This window comes from Alexandromys fortis, unplaced genomic scaffold (genome assembly GCF_014885135.2).
Source record: "Alexandromys fortis isolate MF-2015 unplaced genomic scaffold, M_Fortis_MF-2015_v1.1 scaffold_206, whole genome shotgun sequence".
NCBI lineage: Eukaryota > Metazoa > Chordata > Mammalia > Rodentia > Cricetidae > Alexandromys > Alexandromys fortis.
Genome location: NW_026068097.1, coordinates 23,614 through 38,962, shown reverse-complemented (window position 1 = coordinate 38,962; position 15,349 = coordinate 23,614). Strand labels below are relative to the sequence as shown.

General features: G+C 46.1%; 2 protein-coding genes across 9 annotated transcripts in view; one reads left to right on the top strand and one right to left on the bottom strand.

Annotated features, from left to right (window-relative positions):
* The window catches only part of Znf185 (zinc finger protein 185 with LIM domain), a 51,195-nt gene extending 42,104 nt beyond the window's left edge, over positions 1-9,091 (top strand). For all 8 annotated transcript variants that reach the window (XM_050123639.1, XM_050123642.1, XM_050123641.1 and 5 more), the window contains 2 exons: positions 6,352-6,450; positions 7,147-9,091. In XM_050123639.1, the coding sequence (XP_049979596.1) occupies positions 6,352-6,450 (99 nt within the window). In that variant the 3' untranslated portion in view covers positions 7,147-9,091. The remainder of the gene's footprint in view (positions 1-6,351; positions 6,451-7,146) is intronic.
* On the bottom strand, positions 7,944-15,276 carry Pnma5 (PNMA family member 5). Its single transcript, XM_050123647.1, is given in 4 exon segments — positions 7,944-11,960; positions 11,963-13,493; positions 14,315-14,432; positions 15,023-15,276. Coding segments are annotated over 2 exon segments (1,875 nt in total). The 5' UTR covers positions 13,362-13,493; positions 14,315-14,432; positions 15,023-15,276; the 3' UTR covers positions 7,944-11,484.
* Between the last annotated feature and the right edge of the window lie 73 nt (positions 15,277-15,349).

Genomic DNA, 15,349 nt, shown 5'->3' with positions numbered 1-15,349 from the left:
GACATATAGGGGGATCAGGTCTTAAGTTGTCTCCTGAAAAAGCCATGTACTATTCCATCTAATCCAAAATCAGAGAATGGATATATCAGGGAAATTTTTATTTATTTATTTATTTTTTGGTGCCAGTGGCACTTATCAAACACTAAGTGGGTCTCTGGCCAGAAAAACAGAACTAAGGAACCTCAGGTAACACGAAAGCCCTGCTTAACAAGGTAGGTCAGCAAGCAACAGACAGGGAAACTCACCAACACTGCAAGATGGATTTCTCTCAGCTTGAGTCCCCAAAACATTAGCAGTGAGGAAATATAGCTCCACGTTGTAATGATTGTTCTGTCTCTTTAAGAGACAAGCCATGCCCACTCCCCCCCCCCATCCACTGAGGCAGGCAGGTCTTCCTTCCTGCTTGCAGCCTTAGCTTCTTTCTCTCTATCTCTGTCTCTCTCTGCCTCTCTGCTCTTCTCCCCTTCTCCCTTCCCTTCCACAACCACTAAATAAATATCCAACCTCACTCTGCATGGCATGCCTCTGTCTGTCTCTCATCTGCTGCCCGAGACCAGCCACCTTCAGAACCTGCCATGTGGTCTTATGCGCTTTCCCTGCCTGGGACTGGCTGCTCTCAGGACCCCCTGTGCAGTGCCTGCCACCGCCAGGGATTCTGCAGCAAGCTACTGGGGATCCGCAACAATTTTTAATAATCCATTACACACATGGTCATCCACATCATCTTCTTTGGAGACTTTAGGATTGCCACTAGGACCTGACATTATCACAGGAAGTTTTTTTTTTTTCATGAAACATTTTAAATGCCATATTCAGGAGATCTCTGAAGAGTTTAAGGATCATTATCTCTTAATTATACCTGTTTTTTTCGTGAGGCTAGTCTTTGTAGAAAAAAAAATATGCCTGTTTTTAAGCAAACTTAACTTGTTTTTAGTTACTTGCTTTAGACTTAACATTGAAAACACATACAAGAAACTAAATAAAGTGTGTCCCTGTAGGTGAATTATATTTTTATTTAGCATGACTGTGAGCCAGAGAGATGCCCAGATGATAGGCACCCCAAGAGGGGACAGGAGGGTCCAAGAGCCAGAGAGACCAAGAGTTACATGATAAGTGTAGCAGGCTGCAGAAAGGAGCCAGAGAGACACTAAGTAGACACGAATGGTTAGAAGAGGCGGAGGGAGGATGGTGCATTTGCAGTCAGATTTGGTGGGTGGAAGAAGGCAGTGGAAACAAATGAGCTATACATATCTTAGGAGACTCTGATCAGCAGCTTAATTTGGAGAGGCTGAGTCCCTTGGAAAGGAACTCATATATGTCACTCCTGTGGTTTCAACACCAGGTGAATGAAAATGACATGACAGCTCCTAGGTAGGCATGCTTGAGGAAAAGGTTTTACTGTAGATATGAGGGAGAAAACAGTCAGAGGCATCTGGAAGGGTCCAGGCTGAACCATGAGAGCAGAGGGATGGCAGGGGTGGGGGTTGGGGGAGCAAGACAGGAAGAGGAGAAAGGGGTCTAAGAGAGAAGCTGCAGATCAAGAGGCCAAGAGAGAAACCAGGAGCCAAGAGAACCAAAAGCATGTAGCCAAAATGGCTGAATTTTTTAAGAAAAGAGAAGCTCGTGTGTGTGTGTGTGTGTGTGTGTGTGTGTGTGTGTGTGTCTGTCTGTCTGTCTGTGAAGCAAAGCTCAAACTACAGAGGTTCTGGGTAGGGGATGGGGGAGAGAAGTTCTGAGAAAAGCCTGAGAGAACTCTCTCACAGGTACTGGGAAAGCCTGGCAGCTTCTGCATTGATATGTTTTTTTCTCCTCCCCCTGCATTGATATGTTAATAGGGACCTCATTCATTTGGCCAGGGTTTCTTTGATATCTAACACTTAGCAGACTGAGGTATTCCCCTAAGCTTTAGGGACTTCACCTCAGACCAAACTGGGATTTGTGGCTTCAGCATGGAAAGGAATTTTAGGACTAGCTCATATAATAAAGATATTTTAGTACAGTCTTAATCATGAAGATCAAAAGAAAAACTCTCCAGGTGTGAGTCTAGCTTCCCGAGTGAAAGTGATCTTTACACATGGAATTTTTAATATCTTAACACAGGCCACTTCCCTTCCCTCTGGTATAGAATCTCAGTGTTAGGAGATACAGAATGAACAGGCAAAGTCAGAGAAAAAGATGAACATAGACAGTTATCTCAAAGTGTATGTGTAATTTTGATATAAACTCTAATTTTTTTAGATTAAATGCATTTTTTCTTTAATAGTTGCTTCTGTTTGCTTGGTCAGTACAAAGCATATTGTTTACCTTGACTGGTGAACTTCTATGAACAGTACCAGAAGAGTTGGTTTGAGGTCATATGCTTAATGATAGACCATTTACATAAAGTACAGCAAAATTATGGGGACCTAATAATAAGACCTAGGCTACTCTTGAATACATGTGGTTACAGCACTGACCATTCACAAGGGAGAATGCAATTGAAGTAGGCAAAAACTCCAGAGAAGCTTTGTGAGGGAAGATGACTAGGAGTTAGAGAGGAAAGAAAGTGAGTTGTAAAGTAGCAATGTCGATTGCGTTGGGTGGGTTACTCAGTCTAGGGGTTTGTAACCCACCCTGCAATCAGTTATTCCAGGGTCACGGAGGGGCGCTACCTGGAAGGGAATGAGCTAGGACAGAAGAATGAGGCCAAGCAGATTTGTCAAAGCCTCCCTTTATTAGGATCATGGTTGCTGCTTATATAGCCCCTGAAGGGTAGGGAAACTGGACTTTTGCTGCGTGTTCCAGGTCACGTAGGCCAGGTTCGTCACATAGGCCAGGAGGTTACATTCGGACAGGTAGGCCAAGAAGTCAGAAGTTGCCACACCTGGTTCCCTGGATAGCTGGAATGTATCCAGCTAACAGATAAGTTAATTGGGTGTGGGGCAGGTTCTCTCAATAGAACATAATTATGGGTATGAGGTTCCCTGCAGACTCCCCAGGGTGATGGTTCCTGTAATGATTTTTAGGGGGGAAATGGCTCATGACATAGCAAGGAGGAGGCAACTGCCATGTGTTGTACCTCTGACTGGCACATAGGGAGAAGTACTGTCAGGTAAGTTCTAAGCTGGTTCAAGCAGGAATCCCATACTGTGTGACAAAGCTGGAGTTGGGGCAGGAAGCTGCTGTGCTTAGGGGATCCTTGGAAGGTGAGCAGAATGACCAAGAGTTGTAGGGAGGCCACTTAGCCCCGAAATAATCACACAGAAACTGTATTATGTAAATTATTGCTTGGTCCATTATCTCTAGCTTTTGATTGACTGACTCTTAATCTTGATTTAATCCATCTCCATTAATCTGTGCATCACCATGAGGTCATGGCCTACAGGAAAGTTTCAGCACGTCTGTCTCCAACAGCTCTATGGCTTCTCCTAACTCCACCTCCTTTCTCCCAGCATTCAGCTTAGTTCCCCCACCTGCCCTGCCTAGCTCTGTTCCCATATAGCTCTGCTATAGGCTGAAAGCAGTTCCTTTATTTATCAATGGTAATCACAGCATACAGAGGGAAATCCCACATAAACCAAGAGTTGTAGCCCATGGGCCTTAAATGCTGGATTAGGGAAGCATTCTCTTTCTTTGTTGTGTGGTGTATCTATGTGTAGGTGTTCATGTATCTTTACATGTTCATGTATCTTTAGGACAGTTTGGGTGTTGGGCCTCACTTTCCACCTAGTTTGAAATGGTCTTGTCTGCTAGTGTATGCCAGTGTAGCTGGCCTACGAGTTTCTAGGGAGTCACATCTCTTCCTCCCATCTCACTTTAGGAGTGTGGAAATTACAGGTGCATGCTATCACATCTAGATTTATATGGGTCTTAAGGGTCCAAATTCAGGTCCTGATGCTTACATGGCAAGTGCTTTACCCACGGAGTCATCTCCCTAGTCCAGCATTATTCTTCTAAGGGCACAGAGTTGCTCAGCATCAGCAGCAGCCTGTTCAATTATAGGGAGCTAGAGGGCTCTCAGACATATTTTTCTTAGTACTGGGGATTAAACCTAGGATTTTACATGTGCTCCTTTTTCTTTTATTTTTCTTTCTTTATTGATTTTTATTGAGTTCTACATTTTTCTCTGCTCCCCTCCCTGCCTCTCTCCTCCCCTTTCAATCGTCTCCCAAGGTCCCCATACTCCCAATTTACTCAGGAGATCCTGTCTTTTCTACTTTCTACTTCCCATGTAGATTAGATCTATGCAAGTCTCTCTTAGTGTCCACATTGTTGTCTAAGTTCTCTGAGATTGTGGTTTGTAGGCTGGCTTTCTTTGCCTTATGTTTAAAAACCACCTATGAGTGAGTACATGTGATAATTGTCTTTCTGGGTCTGGGTTACCTCACTCAAAATGTTTTCTAGCTCCATTCACTTTCCTGCAAAATTTAAGATGTCGTTATTTTTTCTGCTGTGTAGTACTCCATTGTGTAAATGTACCACATTTTCCTCATCCATTCTTCGATCAAGGGGCATTTAGGTTGTTTCCAGGTTCTGGCTATGACAAACAAAGCTGCTGAGAACATAGTTGAGCACATGTCCTTGTGACACGATTGAGCATCCTTGGGATATATACCCAAAAGTGGTATTACTGGGTCTTGAAATTCTTTCCTAATTGTCTGAGAAATTGCCACACTGACATCCAAAGAGGTTGTACCAGCTTGCATTCCCACCAGCAATGCAGAAGTGTTCCCTTTTCCCCACAATCTCTCCAGCTTAAGTTGTCATCAGTGTTTTTGATCTTGGCCATTCTTACAGGTGTAAGATGGAATCTCAGAGTTGTTTTGATTTGCGTTTCTCTGATGACTAAGGATGTTGAACATTTCCTTAAGTGTCTTTCAGCCATTTTAGATTCCTCTGTTGAGAGATCTCTGTTTAGGTCTGTAAGCCATTTTTTATTGGATTATNGTCATCAGTGTTTTTGATCTTGGCCATTCTTACAGGTGTAAGATGGAATCTCAGAGTTGTTTTGATTTGCATTTCTCTGATGACTAAGGATGTTGAACATTTCCTTAAGTGTCTTTCAGCCATTTTAGATTCCTCTGTTGAGAATTCTGTTTTGGTCTGTACTCCATTTTTTTTATTGGATTATGTGATCTTTTGGTGTCCATTTTCTTGAGTTGTTTGTATACCTCTTACATGTGTTCTATTAGTGCTTTGCTACTAAGTTCTATCATTGGCACTACCCAGCTGCTTTTTACTGTCCCAGGAAAAGTGATCACACTGGTTAGGGTCATTTGTATACATTTTCTGCATGCCCAGAAGTGACCCCTAAATGGATCATCATCATTCTAAGTCCATGTTCCAGTTTGGCACACACTAACTAAAAGGATAAAAGCATTATACAGGAAACAGAAGCACACTTGATTTACATTGAGGAATACTCTGCCAGGAGAAAGTAGCCAGGGTGCCATCAGAAGGGTGCATGGCGAGAATGAGCAATGGGACTTGAAGGCTGTTCTCTCCTTCCCAGCACCTCTGACTGCTTGAAGCTAGAAGCCCCAGGCTGGAGACACTAAGAGTTCTGGAAAACCAGGCACTTTCTGGTCTCCTTTTACTCAACTCTCAGTGCCAGGAAGTCCTGCTACTGACATTCCTGAGGACATAGGTTTGTGGGAGGAACTGGACTACTAAAACATCCTTTTCTCTTCTGTGGGACACTATCACCTTCCTCAGGACCTTAAGCTTTATATCCTCCAGCCTCTCCCAATCTTATAGATATAGGAGTGGGAAAAGTTTCAGTAACTTTCCATTTCACTCATGCAAGATTTTAACCTGGGCTGCCAGGCCTTTAATCCCAGCACTCAGGAAGCAGAGGCAGGTCAATCTCTGTGAGTTTGAGGCCAGTCTGGTCTACAGAACAAGTTCCAGGACAGGCCCCAAAGCTATACAGAGAAGCCCTATCTTGAAAACCAAAAACATTTCTAACCTTGGCTGAATTGTGAAACTGCAACCCCTAACCAGGGTGTGCGTGTGGAGGCCAGACTGGACACTTTTCCTCAGTTGTTCTCTGTGTTGAGAGCAGGAACAGTGAACTTGGAGTGGTCAAAGCCCCAGGACTCCTCCTGTAATTGGCACCCAGACTCTTATGGGTTCATGCCTCTGCACCCAGCTCGTATGAGTTCTGGAAATGAGATCTACAGCAAGTGCTTTACTGAGCTCCCCAGTCCTTACTAGCTTACTTTGGCTGTTTTCTTGTGTTTGTTTTATCTTGTTTCCTAGATCAGAGTTTCTATGTTTGCAATGTCTTGTTATCTCCTTGAAGTCCAGGATGTGCCATCTGCTCATAGCATCTGCTTTGAGTCCTGACCTCCACTTTGCTTTCTCTGCTAGTGTGGAATTTGCAGTAAACCGATGGGTGATCTCCTAGATCAGATCTTCATTCACCGTGACACCATCCACTGTGGGAAATGCTATGAGAAGCTCTTCTAGGTGAGTGCCGTAAGCCCATATGATAAGCAGCTAAGTCTCCCATTAGACTAAAGGAACAAAGTTTGCCCTGGTTTGGACCTGGGCTTTAGTTCAGGACCCTGATATGCTTCCATCAGCTAATCAGAGAATCCTAAGTCTTGTTCTGTGACCTATGCTACTTTGAGATCTTAGGCAATGTGGACAAAACTCCTCCCTAGGGTCTCTTCCAAGTTGCTAGAGTCATAGTATCTTCCTTTAAAGAAATACCTCTCCCATCCAGAACCTCAGCGGACTCCTCTAACCCTGGGACACCTGGGCCTATTTTGTGACAAAGAAATTAAGATGTAGGTGGCCAATGGTTCTGGACAAACACCTAGTTGGTTGGTGTGATAGAATCTGGACCTCATCCCAAGTCTCAAGATTCGAGTACTGTGCTCTCTGCACATTGTCTTGTTTGCATAGCTTTAGATTTAGACTTAGTAACAAAGATGATGAATAAAGCAGCCTTTGGGCCATTAGTAAGTGGGATTGTCCCAAGTGTCTGAACACAGCATATTTTCCCTCTCTAGCTACACAAAGGTTGCCTTCCCTCTAAGAAATGCCTTTGTGTTGGACTCAGGCTGACATTCACTGTAACAGTTACTCACCCCCAAGGACCCGGGTGGTCAGGTATTGGATGCTTACTTTATCTCATTGCTTTCCTTTTGGCTCCTCCAGGCTGAACAGAAGCTGATGAGTCCCAGATGCATTTGGCTGTTTAGTTGTCCCCAAATTGTTGGTTCTTCTTCCTTTACATCCTCCCCAACCTGGTTTCACTGTACTTATGCCCACCTTGTACTGAAGTAACACATCTAGTGTTGTTATCTCAATGATGTTATAATTACACATGTATGGTCTCTTATACCTTAGAAATGCAAATCCGTATCTCAGTTGCTCCCAGGATACAGGACTCCACTTTGACTTCCCTAAGATATGTTGGCTATTGAGTGCAATGACTTGGTATCTTAGACATGAGCACAAGTGTAGGTATCAATGTATGCAGACTTTTGGAGGCTTCTGAGGGGCCAAACCAAATGCTGTTGACGATCCCTGGTAGGGAAATTATAGACATTGAATGCTAAGGGTTGGAAATAGGCTAAGGTTTAGCTTGTCTATTCACTGTATGTATTTTAATTTCTCATACAATTTTTAAAGTAGTTGTCTTTGAATTATGTAGATTTAAATTACCTCCTCCCATTCTCTGAGTTTTTCCAGTCAGGCATGTCAGTACATATTGGAAAACTTACCCTGGTTTAAATTTGATAGAATACAATATTAGGAGGCTTCTAACAAAAGGGATATCTATGTCTGAATTTTGACAGCTAGTTCAAGTCTTTACCCCCAGTATCCTTCTTCCTGGACTTTACATAGAAATTTTCTGAACTGCCTCAGGTGTGTACATCTCAAGACTAAAGAGAAGAGATAAGGTTTCTTGAGACCTCACCACACACCAGGCATCACCACAAAGCACTGGCTTTTTTTTTTTTTTTTGTAATATAATTTTTTATTGAAAGCACTGGCTTTTAAACTTTTTAATAGTCTCTAAGATTCTCATCTTAGAAATAAAGAAAAGTGGAAAGAATCCAGTAGAAACAATGTTGTCTCTCTCTGGAGCCCATACTTTCTCGTCAGGACACTGGCCAGGCACTGTGTGGAGGGTCCCGATACCTACCTGATACCCTGCCCCGAGACATACTCTTAGAAATGGCAAGTGTGAAATTCACTCGTCTCCGGGCTTCTTGGATCCCTCCTTGAAGCATCACAATAATGTAATTGCCATCCAGTAGACGGTGCAGTTGCAGTAGTGACTTGTTTTCTGGTCTTGACTGTTTCAAACCAACATCAACTTCTAGGTCCCCAGGTACTCAAAGCGCTAAAAGCTGATGCCTGACAGAGCAAGGCAGGTTCATCCCTGCAGTTTGCTCATAGACTGCTCTGATTCAGCTTCACTCTGCAGCATTAAAGTAAGATCCTTGAAAGCAATAATAGCCCTCAAGATTTGGGGATGCAAAATTGAGGCCTCTTCATTTGATTTACTTATAAAATAGCTCTTCTCTTTCTTCAGATTCTGAGTCCTAATCACATTTAAGCATGGACTTGTTCTTCCCATCAAGTTATCAGAGAACATTCTATTTATTTGTGTATTTATCTGCTGCATGTACTCTGAAGGGGAGAAAGAATACAGTAGGTCACATCCCCACACTAATTATCAACTAGTCTTTCTCAGTTCATTTCTAGCACGGGACTTGGCAGATGGTGGGCAGTAACATATGGGTGCCAAATGAATTAGTAAAAATCTCCCCTTTGGTTAGAAGTGTTACTTGGGAATCTCCTTGCAGGCCTCAAAGATGGGATCCAAAGTAAAGAGGCCATGGTGGAATAGTTTCCCCATCTTAAAGGTGTACTCTATCATTTAAGCAGTTTCAGAAATATGGAAAATACTCTAAGACAGCTTACAGTGTTTTAGTATTGATTTGAATTTAAATAGCCCTTTTCTCTCAAAAAATTCTGCAATTAAGAGGGTTGGCTTTTCATTATTTTCTTTTTAATTGCTTAGTTTCTAGTTATATTTGCTTAATCCACATTAATGTATGCAAATTATAATAAATGTTAAGATATTACACATCAGTATGATTTCCTTTTTAAAAACATTTTTTGTTTTTTGTGTTTATGTGTGCACTTAAGTATAACTTGATTTTAGGCCTGGGTTCACCAGAATCCATTCTTGCTACAAAAGCAAGCTGGATATGGTCATGCCTGTATTGCTGCTGCTCAGGAGATTGAGACACAAAGATTACCAAAAGTTTGGGGAGAGGCAAGTTACTCTTGAGTTGGAGGAGGTAAACCTTGGAGCTGTAAGCGTAAAGGAAGAGAAAGAATTGCTGACTTATTAATAAATATTTCCTGAGTGCCCACCATAGATGCTACTGGGCCATGAGAGAGTGATGCATAAAATCTGTGAAAATGAGACTAGGGTTGAGGGGGAGCAGAAGCCACCAACCTTATAAAACATTGGTTCACGGCCGGGCGGTGGTGGCGCACGCCTTTAATCCCAGCACTCGGGAGGCAGAGGCAGGCGGATCTCTGTGAGTTCGAGACCAGCCTGGTCTACAGAGCTAGTTCCAGGACAGGCTCCAAAACCACAGAGAAACCCTGTCTCGAAAAAACAAACAAACAAAACCAAAACAAAACGTTGGTTCACAAGCTCTGCACATGACAGTCACACTCATTCAGTAACACGTTTATTTACATCCATCGACATACATTCAAGACAGCAGACCCTCACTGAGTCCAGTCTCATGCTCTAATACACCCATTCTCACATACAATGACGTAGTCATGTTCACCTTCAGCGATACACAGTCACATTCAGAGATGGCCACAAATGTTCCCAACATTCAAAAACATGCTCCTCCATACACAAGTCACATCCACACCTATTCACTGGTCAACACTCCGGGAATCCTGGCGCCTGCCTTCTGGAGTGCACCCCCCATCAGCATGCAGCCCCTGCATTCCCACTCATACCAAGTACCCCAGGAAGGCAGATAATTATTGTACCCCACACCCACTGGCTACCGGTAGTCTGACTCCTTCATGGTCACAACATGGACACATGCCAGTGTCCACCCAGCCACCACTGTTGCCCTCCAACTCTCCCAGCAAAGGCAAAACATAGCTGGAACATTCATGAAATTTATTCAACAAAAACTTGTACTAAAACCACTAAAAAAAAAGGTAACACAGAAACTTTCAATGGGCACTAGAAGTTACAGGCTCTGCCCTTCCCCTCACAGGGTCCTGTCTACACAAGGACCTTCTGCTACAATATGCTGTCTTAGGTGCCCTAGATTTGCCTCTTGTCAAGATGAGCTCTGGTAATGCCCCTTATGAATGCTCTCAAGGGTTTACCACTATAGGACGGTGCTGCCTTACAGCATCACAGACCCATCATCACAAGGAAATGGGGGGCCTTGCTTGCAGCACCCCACCAGCCTTAGAAAATAGTCGAAAGTAACAGCAGGCATAGATCACAGCACAGTCCCACCCCAAAAATCAACCAGTCCCTTGTCGACATCCTTGCTTCCCGCTGGCATCCAGGACTGGGCCTGGGGATTCTAGGGAGCACTTGATCGTGTAAGAACACCCACACATCTGCAGGAGAGCAAGCAGCAGGCAGATGGCCTAGATGTACACCGGGAAAGCAGACGAGGAGCGTTCACAACACCGGTGGGAGGGGAGCTAGGCAGCCTTGGCTGGCAGAGCAGCTCACAGAAGCTCACAACACGTGCCAGGGAGTAGGGGCCCCTGACCAGGTAGTCAGGGCCTCTAGCTGCTCAAGTTAACACACACTTCACTCACAGCTTGGTACAGAAGCAACGGGTGGGGGATGAGCACTCAAGGGGGAAAAGGACTCGGTGGACAGCCGAGTGGGTCACTATGAGGTTAGCAGAGAAGTGGGGGGAGGGGGTGTCAGAGGCGGGAGTAGCCTCCCTCGGGATGGCCATGGGGAGGGGGCATCCGTGTTGGGAGAGCCAGGCAGAAAGAACCCTTGAGGCGGCCTCTTCTGTAACTTCCACCCGTCTGGTGTGGGTGGCAGACGGAGGATGGCACCTCGGCAGCAGCGCCAGGCCACCCTCTCGGGTGGGCAGGGTTGGGGGCCAGCCGTGGCAGCTGCCTGCCGAGTTGTATTCACCAGGCTCTCCTTGCTTGCTCTCTGGAATTCTCCAGCAGCCCTGGACAAAAGAGAGCAGAACAAACTACCGCCCCACCAAGTCCTCCTGCTGCTGCTCTTCCACCTCCTCGTCCACACCAATCTGTCCTGCACACTCACGGGCTCTCAGACCAGCTGAGGGCACAAATCTTATGGTGCTGGGTACGCACCCCCAGCCCGGGGATCTTCTTGGGCACTGCTGTCTTCCCCCCACTCACAGTCCTGCCGGGGTGCCAGGATGGGATCTGCCTCCGGGCTGGCACTGGTGTCCCGGGGCCTTTGGGTCCAGGGACCCTGGTGTTTCACTCACGAAAGGACTCAAGGGTGCTGCCCTCGTGAGGCTCCCCTAGAGCAGTGTAGATGATCCTGAAGACGGGCTGGATCCTGCGGCCTCCTCTCCGGAGCGCTGTCTCCCGGCCTTGCTGCACTTCTCCCCAGGCATTGGTTCTCTCTGGCCAGGACAGCCCTGTGATCGGTTCCTCCAAGCCCTGTCTTGCTTCAGTGCCAGTGGGCATTCTTAGCTCAGAGTCACCGCCCTCACTACCTTCATCCTCCGATTCACTAGCATCCCAACTGGAGTCTGGATCACCCTGAAGTTTGGCTATAGTAGTTCCCCATTTCTTTTTCTGGTACTCTCCACGAGCCTGGGATATGGTAGTCACTGAGCTAGGTGGAGCTTGTTTTTGCTTGTTAGAATCATTTCTAATTAGTGGCCTGTGAGATGCCTTATCCTGGCCCTGGCCATCTTGCCCTTCTGTACAATTTAAGTCCCCTGCCATTTGTCTGGGCTGCCCCATCATTTTGCCAAGGTATCTTTGTTGCCTGCTAGAAGAAGGAATCTCTGGATCTCTTGAGCCTATATTTCCCTGGGGTTGGGGTGGCTCATGGCCCCAGCCCCTCTCTCGTTTCCCGACTCCTGAGCTACAACATGGGGTTTCTGCTCCTCAGGTTCATTTTTAGCCCCCAAACTTGACTGCCCCAGAGGCCCCTCCTCCCCAGCACTGGGTCTCCATAGCAGTCGCCTCCGTTTCACTGATATAATTTCCTCTCCTGTGGTCTGGGTGCTGATCTCCCGCAAGAACCCTGCCTGGGTGGTAACCTGATCTGCTGCTGCCTCACACGTCCCACTCTCCTTCCCAGCCTGATTCTGCTCCTCCTTCTCCACCATGTTGGTCTCCCACTCTTCTTCCTCTTGAGTGAGTTTCATTAACTCCAGAAAAGTAGGTGGGCACCCTTGCTGCTCTAAGAGGGACAGCCTGCGCCTAAGGCCAGTGGTCAGGGAGACTTGAGCTAAGACATGCTGGAGGCGAATCGAGTCTGTGCTGTGTGCTGCCATGGGGCTCTGCTGCGCTGCTTTCCGCAGGAGGGGCTCTAAGCGCAGCAAATAGTCAGACAGCTTCTCTGCAGCTTTCTGAGAGGAAATCGGATTCTGAAGGCATCGGAACTGTAAGATCTTACAGTCCTCTTTATTCCCAAAGACCTGCTTTAGTGCTTTCAAGCACTGCTCCATAGTTAGGGAGTCACTGCTGGCCCCTAGTGCCTGCATAATTGACAGGGCAGAGCCTCGCAGGCTCTCTAGAAGGCGCCGCTTCTTCTCTTCCTCACCCACCTGCCATAAGTGCATCCTCTCAGTGACCTCCTCTAACCAGGTTTCAAAGGTCTCCTCTCCTGGGCCTGGAAAGGGACTGCCAGAAAACACTTTCAGTTTTCGGTAACACACGCTATTGCACAAAGACTTCAAACCTTCTGGTTTGTCTTGGTCTGAATTCCTTAGCTCCATGCTCACTGTAGGGGCAGTGCTAAACCCCAGGGCTTTGGCTACATCTACCATTCTCCGTCCTTCATCTTTCAGAAAGTAGATCAGCTTATTGATAAACTCATTATCTGGGCTACGGGGTTTGACTACCACTTCCCAGGCCCCCCCTGCTGCTGGTATATGAGTGGGCATCATAGTATAATCGACAACTTCCGTCAGTTCAATTAAGACCGCCTTAGCATTGTCTTCCCTCCTAAACATTCTACCTATCACCTTGTGAGCACACAAAGGAGGTAAGCCTTCCTTCAGAGTGTCTGCTATCTCAGCCTGACTGCACTGCACAGGGATGCCCACAACGAGCACTGCCTTCTTGGGATCCAGGTCCATCCCCTTACACCAGTCATCTAATAGAGCCACAGCCATTGCTCCCACCGTCTAGAGACAGACCTAATACTCAGGTACTAATTATTAGCTAAGAATTTTCCTAAGACGCAAACGATTCTAAAACCAATGCCATGTAGAAAGGCAGCATGTCCATCCTGGGTTTCCCACAGCCTGAAATGCAAATGAAGAGCTTAGTTAATACTTTCTGTTACGTTTCCACTCCCAGAGATTCACTTTTCCTTCCCAGGTTCTTGAAATCATTTTGAGGGTCTTCCCTCACAAAGCTCTCTGAAAATCACAGGACCCTGCTGACCTCTTGCCGTGGTAACCTCTCTGGAAGTCTGGGGAATCGAGCGTGTATTGTCCAAGTACTTGTGGGGAAAATGTCAATGTCAGGAGGCAAACACTGGAAAAGACCCAGTGGAGGAAAAGACAGGAAGAAGAGCACTCTGCCACCTACTAGGGGCTATACTGGGTTCAGAGCACTCTTTGCTGTGTCCAAGACTGGCAATCATAGGAGACTCTCCTCTTGAAGAAATGCTCAGCAGAGGAAAAGATGACTGGAGATCAGCAGATGTGATCAGAGCGGTACGTGCAAAGTACTGTTTGTATGTGACAAACTAAAGTACTGCCATGGATACAAGACCAGTGTGGACCTGCATTTCTACCAATGCTTATCATAGTGCCATGTGGGAAGGTAAACGCCCTTGGGAAACAGCAGGTGATGTCATGGTCCTCCATCCAATAAATCATCTCAGCAAAAAGATGGCGGTGACAGGTACAGGGGGAGGTAAGCAGAGACTAAAGAATGGGCACTGATCTGAAAAATGCTTACGGTTTAAAATTGTATGAAATCTGCAATCAAAGGCAGAAAAAGGCCCCCAAAAGTAAACAGATATGGTCACCCTAAGTATAGTCCTATCCTGCAGTCCGTGAACCTTGGCAGGAAGCCCCTTGACCTGCTCTTTGCTGCTCACAAAATAGCTGCTCACCCTGATGTTTGCTGAAGTATGGAAACAGCGATTTTGCTGGCACTGATGGTTGATGCTGTTAGTCTTCTGGCTTCTATTCAGACAGGCAGTGCAGGAATGCTGCTTCCTGTGTACTGATCTGTTCAAGGCAAAGTACGGGATTATTTAATACAGTCTATTCTGAATGTCCCTGCCCATGCAAGGTGTGCTAATCTGACTCTGCACAAGAATCTGAAGACAGCACCTTGCCAGGATGGTGGCAGACACCTTTAATACCTAAACTTGAAGGCGGCTAACAGGCTGTGTCAGTTTAAAGCCTGCCACCACTACATTGTAAGACCTTTAAAAAAAAAATCCTTGATAAGATTTGTGAAACCGCTCCACTAAAAGGCGCTGAGACAAAAAGAATGCTAACATAAAGTTGCTACCATCCCTCCACCGACACCACCCACCTCAAAGTGTCACTGCTATTTCCAGAACCCACTCCTATCTAGGTTCCAGCACCAAGCCAAATGTCCTAAACACCGCCTCTTCCCCATTCCTGTGCCATTTTGGACCACCCGCTATTTTACTGATTCCCTCTACAAGCCAGCTACCCCAAGCACCACTCCTTCCCTGTTCCTGGGCCATTTTGGACCATCCCGTATCATTGGTTGCAGCAACAAACCAGCTTCCTAAGCACCGCCGCTTCCCCGTTTCTGTACCAGTTTGGACAACCCGCTAAAATACCCGCTATCTCATTGGTTCCGGGAAAAAGCCAGCCGTCCCAAGCACCGCCCTTCTCTGTCCTGTGACTTCCTGGACCACCGCTATCTCATTGGTTCCGGCAACAAGGCAGCCGTCCAAAACACCGCCCTTTTTCATTCCTGTGACATCCTGGACCACCCGCTATCTCATTGGTTCCGGCAACAAGAGAACGGCACCAAGCACCGCCCTTTCTATTTCCGGTGACATCCTGGACCACCGCTATCTCATTGGTTCCGGCAACAAGACAACGGCCCAAAGCACCGCCCTTTCTCTTTCCTATGACATCCTGTACCACCGCTATCTCATTGG